The sequence below is a fragment of the Zonotrichia leucophrys genome, chromosome 26 (assembly GCF_028769735.1).
Source record: "Zonotrichia leucophrys gambelii isolate GWCS_2022_RI chromosome 26, RI_Zleu_2.0, whole genome shotgun sequence".
In the NCBI taxonomy this organism is placed as follows: Eukaryota; Metazoa; Chordata; class Aves; order Passeriformes; family Passerellidae; genus Zonotrichia; species Zonotrichia leucophrys.
In genome coordinates this window covers 1,658,283-1,668,293 of record NC_088195.1, presented here as the reverse complement: position 1 = coordinate 1,668,293, position 10,011 = coordinate 1,658,283, and the positions used below count along the sequence as shown (strand labels likewise).

Here is a 10,011-nt window from a genome sequence, read left to right as displayed (position 1 = left end):
CCTTGGGACACTCACAGCGAGGCTCAAGGGGATGCAGATTTGGGGCTGTTCCAAGCCCCAGCCCTGACCCAGCGCTCTCCTGAGCCTGTGAAAGCAGGGGGATGTCACCTGCTGCCCTCCCTCACCATGCCAGGGTGAGGGGACACAGGATCTGGGGCACCACTGGCACCCCCAGCCCGTCCTCACAGTGCCCCCGCACCGTCTGCCATCAGGTGCTCTCAGCAAATCACAAGAAAGAGTTTGCTTCTCTTTTTCCCTCCCATTTTTTTGTTTTTCCACTCCCTTTTCCAAAGGCAATGTTCGTCCCTCCCCTGCTCCTCACTGCCCTCCATCCCTCCTGCCAGGATGGGAACAGCACGGAGCAAGAACAGAAAGGAAAGGCAGTAGCTGGCACCGGCGGATTTTTGAAGGAAAAAAAATCAAGAGACCAAGAATCAGGTGTTTTTTTCCTTTTAAGCTCCTGTAGAACATCCCTGGAAGCCCAGGCCACCCTCGGCATTTGAACCTAAACCACAACTCATCACCAGCCAAAACAGAAAAGCAAATAACCAAATAAAAAAAAGCCTATAATATAAAAGATCAACATTGCCAGGTAACTCTGACTCTGGTGCAATGAGCAGGTGAAGCAATTCCCAGCTCTGCCCCAGTCCAGCCTGGACGGATCACACTCTGGATTTATCGTCCAGAGGGAAATGGCAAAGCTGCCATCTCCATTTCCCCAAACTCCAGAATCAGGCAGTCCAAGTAAAATCCAGATCAAGGGAAGAGCTTTGAGCCAGGGCACAGAACCTGGGGGCTTGGGAGGACTCTGGTGGCCCCGTGCACGAGGATGGGGCCATGGATACAGAACTCCCATGTGCAGGCCCAAGTCCCTGTGAAGGGGAGCAGCTGAGCATGTCCTGGAGTGAACAGCAAAGGGGGGATGCACCTGTCCCAAGGAGTGCCCAAAGTTCCAATGGCACAGATCCATGGCAGGCAGCACCCTTGGCAGGTGCCAGGCTGCTCCCACAGGGACTGGGGCAGGAGCCCACCATGAGCAGCAGTGGATGTCCCTGTCCCTGTGGGTGTCCCTGTGGGTGCCATTGTCCCAGCTCATGCCCCAGGCTTTTTCCTCCCTGAACAATGGCTGGGTGAAGCCACCTACAGCCACAACTGGGGAGGGAGGAGGGGGGACAAGCCCAGGCACTGTGCCCACCCTTCCCGTGGGGGACAAGGGCTCTCTGCACGGTCCTTGCCCCACACCAGGGCCTGCTGGAGGTGAGGGGGTCCCTGTGTCCGGTGCCAGCAGGTCCTGGCAGGGGAAGCCTCGCACGGTCCTGCTGCTCTCCGTGGCCGGGGCAGAGGGAGCAGCCAAGGTTCCCCGGTCCCGCCGCCGCTCACACCGGGTGCACGAACTGGTAGACGAGGCGCTGGGAGATGTCGGGCTTGCGGATGATCCCTTTCTTGTAGTACTGCCGGATGGAGCGGCTCAGCTTGTCGTAGTTCATGGCCGGGCGGTTCTTGCGGATGCCCCACAGCCGCGCCACCTGCGCCGAGTCCTCGATCTTGAAGATGCCTGGCAGGGGAAGGGGGCACGGGGGGTTACAGCATCTCCTGCCTCGCCTCAGCCCCCCAGCGCCCTCCCCGGGGCCTCTGGAGCGCATCGCCCACCTTTGTCCTTGTTGAGCCAGCGGATGAAGCGGCCGTAGTTGTGCGGCTTCAGCAGCAGCTCCTTGAGGAACTGCCACAGGTGGATGGGTTGGCCGGCGCAGGACGAGTCCACCTCGCTGTCGGCCCAGCCGGTGTCACCTCCTGCCACGGGAAGGGACGGGTGAGAGGAGGGAAGGGACTGTGCATCACCCCAGGGAGCTGCTCGAGTCCTCATCAGGGAGCCCCGCTCCCAGCCAGACTCAGCCCGGCTCTGGGTATGGAAGATTTGCTTTCCTCTCCCCATCTTGGAGCAGGGAGAGCAGCTCAGTGCTGTCCCTGTGCAGCCCGCAGGGGTGCAGGGCTGTGGGACAGCGCTAGGGAGGGGATGGAGCCGTTTCCCCTTCGCTGGGTTTTGCAGAGAGCCCTGGGGCTGCTCTGGGGCAGAGGGAATGAACCGCCCAGATCCCATAGCTCCGGGTAATTGCAATTAAACAGGGAGGGATCCCCCAGGCACCCCGGACCTGCCCAAAGCAGCACTCACCGCAGTATCTGACATCTCCGGGGGCAGCCTTCTCCTTCATCCAGGCGGCTGCAAGGGAGGAGCGGGGCATCAGGGGGGCACCTCCCGCGGCACAGCCTCGCCCACCCTCCCCGGCTCCCTCCCCGGCACCCACCGGACTTCCAGATGTCGAGGTGGGCGTGCAGGATGTCACCGCAGGCGGGGGAGCGCTGGCAGAACTGCTCCTCGGACATGGCGCACAGGTCCTTTCCCGACAGCTCCTGGAAGGACTTCCCGATCTGCGGCAGCCGGTACTGGTGCTCCGTCCACAGGATCCACTTCTGCACATTGCCGGGGCTCCAGTCCATGGGGTCTGGGGGCCGAGGGGGGTGAGTGTGGCCAGGGAGCCGAGCCCTCCTCCCATGTGGGGCAGCCACACTCCCCTAGACCCCCACACATGGCTGCAGCCCCCCAGGAACCATCCCCTCCTCCTGTGTGGGGCAGCCACACTCCCCAGACCCCCACAGGCAGCTGCAGCCCCCCAGGAACCATTCTCTCCATCCTCTCCTCCCATGTGGGGCAGCCACACTCCCCTAGACCCCCACACATGGCTGCAGCCCCCCAGGAACCATCCCCTCCTCCCGTGTGGAGCAGCTGCTCTCCCCCAGACCCCCCTGCTCTCTCCCTACAGCCCCCCAGGAACCATTCTCTCCATCCTCTCCTCCCATGTAGGGCAGCCACACTCCCCAGACACCCCCAGAGGCAGCTGCAGCCCCCCAGGAACCATCCTCTCCATCCTCTCCTCCCATGTGGGGCAGCCACACTCCCCAGACCCCCAGAGGCAGCTGCAGCCCCCCAAACTCAGCGTGGTTTTGGCTCCCACCCCGCACACCCATCCCTGCCCCGGGGACACGCACCTGCGGCGATGTTGAGCAGCTTGCAGGCTGTCTCGATGTCCTTGAGCACCTCGCCCACCACCATGCTCTGCACCTGCTCCAGCGAGTGCTCCTCCAGGTGCAGGCTGTCCTGCAGGTCCCCCTCGGTGCCCAGCCCCAGCCCCTGGCTGTCGATGATGGGACATTGCTCCGGCTCCTTCCTCGCCTCCTCCCGCCCGCCCTGCCCGCTGCCCGGGGCCGGTTCCCCGCTGCCCTTGGCGGCCCAGGCCGTGTCCTCCGGGTAGAGCATGTCGAAGTAGTGCAGGCAGAAGGCTGGCAGGGGCTGCTCGGGGGTCCCGGGGGGGCTGGGGCTCTCGGGGCAGCCCCAGCGCCGGGGGTCGGGGTCCCGGGGGGGCGGCAGCAGCGCGGGGTCCGGCCAGGAGAGGCGGCCGGGGGGCAGAGCGGGCAGCCCGGGGCTGGCACTGCCCATCCCTCTGCTCAGCGCCGGCTCCGAACCTGCCCGGGGATGAGAGAGGGGCAGAGCTGAGCCCGGCACCGCTGCTGCCTTCCCGCCCCGCAGCCAGGCACAAAGGGACGGACTAAGCCTGTTAGAGGGGAAAAACCCGGCAAAGAGCCCCACTGTGCCCGGCAGCCTGCGGGGAATACGGGGTCAGACACGGCTGGGGGGGCTGGCTCCGGGTTGGGACAGCAGCAGCAGGCAGCAGGGAGAAGGAGCTGAGGAGATGAGCAGGATCTGACCCCTGCTTTGGGTCTGGGTGTTTAGGGTCTGGGTGTTTGGGGTTTGGGTGTTTAGGGTTTGGGTGTTTGGGGTCTGGGTGTTTAGGGTCCCCCCAGGGCTGCACCCCAGGCTGGCAGCAGCTCAGTCCCAGGTGGAGCCGAGGGGTGGAAGGCACTGTGGGACACTGGGGGGACTCCCCCAGGACAGCCCTGGGGTGACAATGGATGCTTGAGCTGCAGGGACAGCTTTCTGAGGGTGGAAATCATCCTCTGCTGCTTCCACCTGAGGCACAGCAGCCCCCAGACCCAAATCCCTGGGTGGGACCCAGCCCAGCACCCAGCCCTTGGTCGCTGTTATCAACCCCCAGATGAGAACTTTCCTTGTAAGACAGGACAATTGCAATAACCTTCACTCTCTAGCAAGAAAAACTACCCCAAATCAGCCTGGGAGTCCTGGAGGCCATGGAGGACAGGATGAACCTGCTGAATTTCCACAGCAACACCAAGGAATGCCTCCATCCATGGAGAAACCTCCCCAAAAACCATCCTGAGACTTTGGGAAAGGGAGGCCCCTGCCAGGGAGAAGCTGCTGATGGGCATGGCCAGGGCACTGCCCAGCTCCTCCACCTTCAGCACCGCATTTTACAAGGAGAAGAAGAAGAACCATCCCAAATTGGTGGTTTAAAGGCAGAAAAGGGAGCTTTAGCAATGGAGCAGGCACTGGGAAAGGAGTGTGCAAAGTTTGAAACCCCTCAGGACACCAGGCAGCCCTGAAGGGGAGCAGTGGCCAGGGAAAGGGGGTGCCCTGTGCTCCAAACCCCAGCTCTGGGGGAAAGGTTTAAAAGAAATGAGAGGAAAAGATCCCACAGGGTTCCACCAGGCAGAACACAGCCCCCAAGCACGGGGTGGTCAGTGGAGGAGGGACAGTGGGGACCCAGCCCTGTGTCCCATGCTCAGGGGGGAGATAATGCAGCTCCTGAGGGTTCAGTGCTCCCAGGAATATGGGTTTGAAGTTCTGCATTGCCTGCACTTGGGGCACGCTCATCACTTCATCCTTGGAATAGCCCAAAGAGCTCAGAAAAACCTGTAGAAGAGCCAGGGACACCTAAATAGCACTGGGGAGATATTGTGGGTTCAGGAGCTGGAGCCCACAACCCTGAGTGGTTTTGGTGGCACTGCAGCAAGGAGGAGGAGGGAGAAAGGGAACCCAAACCCTCTTCTGGTCTGGGGCTGCCCCCACCATCCCCAAACAGTTTCCCTGAGAGATGGTGCCTGCTTCCAAACCTCTCCTTGATTTGCTCGGGATTAAAAGAAGAGCTTTAGGAGATCAGCCCTAAATCCAGCCTCACGCTGCTCCCAGCACAAAAGGGAACTGGTAACAGCTTGTGCAGCTCCTGCTGCTGCTCAGTGCCGGCCGTGGGGGTGTCTGGGAGGGGACAGGTGCCTCATTCCCAAAGCCTCTGGGATGTTCTGAGGTCACGGTTCATCCTCACCCATGGCGGAGCAGGGCTGTGGAACCATCCCTGGGAATGCCACAGGATGGACAAACCCAGCCCCACCTTCACCCTCATCCTGTTCTCCCCCTCCCAGCAGGGACCAGAGAGACCCAATTTCTGGGGAAGTGTCCCCAAAAGGCTGAGCTGTGCCCCACCAAGGGCGCTGTCCTCCCTGGGCGGGGGCCGCTGTTTGACTTTCTCCCGCTGTGGCACGCGGGCGGCCGGGCTGGGTGGGACCTGTTTGCACTGAGAAGCCACTTCAGGCGGCCCTTTCCCCCCTCTTCCCCTTCCCCTTTGTGCATTTCCCTGGAAAAGGAGAGCTGGAGGGGCAGCCCCAGGTGCACGGGCACACACGGCACCAAAACCCTGCCCGAGCTGAGCCAGGCTGAGCCGGTCATTGCATCAGCCTTGGCAGCTCCCCGGCTGCTGCTCCGGGGGAATTCTGCCTGGGATGGGAACTGGGGCTGGGATGGGGAGCTGGGGCTGGGATGGGGAACTGGGGCTGGGGCTGCGATGGGGAGCTGGGGCTGGGGCTGGGATGGGGAGCTGGGGCTGGGATGGGGACTGGGGCTGGGATGGGGAACTGGGGCTGGGATGGGGAGCTGGGGCTGGGATGGGGTGATAGGGGCTGGGATGGGGAGCTGGGATGGGGAGCTGGGGCTGGGATGGGGAGCTGGGGCTGGGATGGGGAGCTGGGGCTGGGATGGGGAGCTGGGGCTGGGATGGGGAGCTGGGGCTGGGATGGGGCTCCTGCACTCCCAGGGCACGGAGCCAGCCCGAGCCCGGGGCTGTGGGTGCTGCTGGCTCACAGCTCAGCCCCACACAGACCCCACAGCCCAGGGGGACACGATGGAGACAAGGACCCCCGTGCCACCCCCAGCTCTTCTGGCAAGTGCAGCCCACCGTGGCTCAGGGTGGAAGGCTGGGATGGGCCCTTGAGAGCGAGAGGAAAAAAAAACCCCAAAAAATAAATTCACCCACCCCCCACCCTGGAACAATGGGCCCGTTAATTAAAATCCAATCAGCGGTGGAACAGGTTGTGCCGGAGCGCTGTGGGACCGGCAGGGTGGCCCCGCCGCGGGAGGGGCGCTGCCCGCAGAGCCCGGGATGGATCCCAAACCCCCGGGCACTTCCGAACGCCTTTCCCAGGCAGGGGGAGAAGGAGCAGGGCCAGCTCCAGGGTCACCTCCAGCCCCAGGTGGGGACAGGGATGGGCTGGGCTGTCCCAGGAGGAGCTGGGGATGTGCAACACCCAGCGCTGTCCCAGAGCAGCCTGGGTGAAGCAGGAAAAGAGCAAAGCCAGGGCTGCAGCCGGCACCCAGGTGGGTGCTCAGAGGCTGCTGACAACTTGAGATCCTGCCAGCATGTCCCATGCAAGCCCCAGAGTGACAGCTGTGCCACGTCCTGCTGCCAAACCCTGTGCCACGCACCCTCCTTATCTCTGGGTGGAGGAAGGAGGATTGGTCAGAGCCTCCCCACAGCCAGGGCAGGGACTGGGGACAGCCCTGGGGGGCTGGGGAGGTGACAGAGCAGGGGCTGGGGAGGTGACAGCCCAGGGGCTGTGTGGTGACAGGGCTGGGGCCAGGACAAGCCCCAGGCTCACTCTGATGTACCCCTGAGGGCTTGGACTCTCAGCTCCCCAGCAGCTCCAGCACCACCGAGGTGCCCTGGCTCCTCCTGCCATTACCTGCATGGCTGCTGGCACGGGGACCAGGTGTCCCCAGAGGTCCCCACGCCCTGGGTCAGGCTGCCCTCTCCATCAGCACAGGAGGCAAACAGCAGTGACAGGGACAGGCAGCACCCGCCAGTGACCCGGGCAAAGGCTGGTGCTCGCTGTGCCCCCGGTGAGCAGCAGAGCTTGGTGTTCCCCATTTGGGGCCAGGGAGCCCCTATTTATAGCAGCACCATCCCCCCCGTGCTCCCAGCCCCAGAGAGCACCGCTATTGTGGGGATTTGGCACCCTCACGGTGTTTGTGTTTCACCAACCGAGCAGAACCACGAAAACCAAACCAAAGTGACTTCAGGGCTGACACAAAAACCACCCCAGCAGGAAAGCAGCTGGGACAAGGGGCTCAGCTTCACAGAGACACCCCAGAGCTGGCAGCTCCTCAACAGCCCCCCAGGGTGCTCCATAAAGGGTCCCAGCTGCTGCTTTGCCCCACGGTGCCCCAAAGCTCACTGTCCCCTGCCTGGCACAGGGGCTGGTGGCACCCTGGGTGTCACAGCTGTCACCAGGTGGGCTCAGGAGCAGCAGCCCCAGGAGTCCTGGCTCCATCCCACCCTCCCTGCTTGAGCATCAGGAGGTTGCAAAGACACAAGGATAGCAAATCCCGTTTCATTTTGGGTGACACCATGCAAAGAAATGCCAAGAACCTCACACCGAGGGACAGACAGCCTGTCCCTGCTCAGCCCTGAGGGCCCCTGGAGGTGCTGTGGGGTGGGAATGTGACACGGGACAGCCCAGACTGGTGCCAGGAGCAGGACCCTGGGCTGGGTGGGCGCTGGGGGAGCCGGGGGTCGCGGCAGCACGGGCGCCTTACCTGGAGGGTGTGCGAGCTCAGAATCCACATGGGTGCCAGCGCAGGCTGGGCACGGCCGTCCCTGCGGCACCGGGCACGGTGTGTGTGTGGGACATGGCCCTGGGTGAGGGTCCCAGCCCCGGTGAGGGGTCCCAGCCCCAGTGAGGGTCCCAGCCCCGGCCGGCAGCACCGAGCCCCGCTCAGCTGAGCCGCATCGGCCCCGGTGGGCACCGGCGGGGAGGGCACAGCGAGCAGAACCGGGCACCCCGAGGGGCTCCGCGGGCAGCGCAGGGACGGAGCCAGCGGCGGCAGCGAGTGTCAGGGCTCAGGCAGAGCCTCCTTTGCCCATTATATCCGATTCCTTCCTTATTTACCTGAACAAACAAGCAGCGCTTACCTCAGCCGAGGTGTTTGAACAGCCCGGGCCAGGTTAACCCTTGGCAGGTGCGTCCAGGGCGGGATCGGACCAGAACGGGCCTTGGGAGGGGAATGGGGCAAAGCCGGGCACTGTTAACCCCTTCCAACCCTCACATGGGATGAGACAGGGACAGGGACAGGGACAGGGGCAGACAGACACCTGGCTCCTCCTGGAGTCAGAGCTGCAGCTCAGAGACCTGTCAGGTGTGTGAGGTCCATGGCATGACACCACTCCCAGAGCTGGGCCATGCTGGGGCCAGGAGCATCCCTGACCCAAACCCCAGAACCACCCCCTGCCCAATGCTGCAGCCAGGGATAGAGCCTAGAAATGAGGGTGCACAGAGACTTTGGGGGTGAAGGGATCCCCTGACAGCACCCAAACCCTCCCAGCATAGGGACACAGCTCTGTCCCCTGCCCAGGGGTCTGTGGCTGCAGGATGGGGCACGGGGGCACAGCCAGAACGTGCCACACTCCAGGCCCAGGTTGTCTCCACCGGCACGAGCAGGAAAAAGCCGTTCTGAGCGAGACAGACACCGAGCTGGTATTTATTGTCTCTTTTTTTTAGCACATGAAGCAGGCAGGGCAGTTCAGGCAGTTCTCCTGCGCACGTAGCTCTGCCAAAACCCAACTCCCCAGTGCCCTAAAAACCCACGTCAGACCAAACCCCGCTGCAAACAGCCACGGGCTGGCCCCACGTCACCACGTCCCCGGGCACGTGGCTGTCCCCAGCCCACACAGGGTGACAGAGCTGGCATCCCTGGCTGCCCTGGCCCGGGGCAGGCACAGCTGATAAGCCATCCATCGGAAATGTTTGCCCTGGGGAAATGAAAGCCCTGGAGGAAGGAGACCCCGGAGCGAGCACTGGGAAAGGGCTTCGCTGCTATCGGCAGCGCCAGGAGTTTCTGCCTCCCTTTGAAATGCCTCAATGTTATCTTATCTTGGGGAAAGCTCCCCCTGGACCAGGGCTCCCGTGTCCCAGGGGAGTTCTTTTCCCCTGTTTTGGTAAACACAACTGGGCCTGGGACACGTGGAAGTGGCCGTGGGGGGACCCCGGGACAAGCAGCTGTGTTGGGAAGCCGCCAGCCCTGCCTGGGCTTTGCCAAGGGTTGGGCAATGTTTGGTTGGGATGTGGCACAGCCAGGAGGGGGGTCCAGGCCCCCAGTGCCCTCCCAGCACTCCTGGCAGCCACAGCAGAAATCTCAGCCCACTCAGAGCATCCACTGCCTTGGACAAGGCCCCACAGGCGCCCAAAGCTGCTCCCGTGTGACACCTCAGGGTCCCCCGAGGGCACCCAGAGCAGGAGCACCCCAGCTCAGCCCTGGGGCTGCAGCCCTCCAGCCACAGATCCCTTCCCCGCGGGACAGGAACACGAGTGTCGGGGCTGTGGGAAGTGCAGATGCAGAGCGGAGTCACGTGTAAATCGGGCACCAGCCTGGCACCAGCCACGCTGGGAAAGCACCGTGGCCATCCCGCCCTTCCTGTGCTGCTCCTGCCCCACAGCCCGGCTGTGCCTTGGGGGATGTCTGGGGAGCAGGGCTGGGTTTGCACAGGCTGGATCTGCTGTGACACCACTGCCAGGTCACCCGTGTTTGTTTGGCTCCTTTACAACTTTGCACCAGAGCAAACACCAGGCCAGAGCTCCAGAAGGAGTCAGAGAGCACAACTGGGGACACTGGACAGTGTCAGGTGTCACCAAGCAGTGGGGAGTGAGCATCCCCTGAGCATCCCACACCTGGGTCATGCTGGGCTGTCTGGGACCTGCTGCCAAACTCACACCTCAGTCTGAAAGAGCTTTACCCACTTCCATTATCGGTAACAGTGGGATCTCGATAACAGA

At 63.1% G+C, this 10,011-nt stretch overlaps 1 protein-coding gene across 1 annotated transcript; it reads right to left on the bottom strand.

Annotated features, from left to right (window-relative positions):
- Positions 1-428: 428 nt before the first annotated feature.
- SPDEF (SAM pointed domain containing ETS transcription factor) lies at positions 429-8,049 on the bottom strand. Its single transcript, XM_064732894.1, has 6 exons — positions 7,778-8,049; positions 3,046-3,519; positions 2,304-2,501; positions 2,171-2,218; positions 1,651-1,791; positions 429-1,555 (listed from the first exon to the last, which is right to left on the bottom strand). The coding sequence occupies exons 2-6, from the start codon at positions 3,491-3,493 to the stop codon at positions 1,377-1,379; spliced, it is 1,014 nt and encodes a 337-aa protein (XP_064588964.1). The 5' UTR covers positions 3,494-3,519; positions 7,778-8,049; the 3' UTR covers positions 429-1,376.
- Between the last annotated feature and the right edge of the window lie 1,962 nt (positions 8,050-10,011).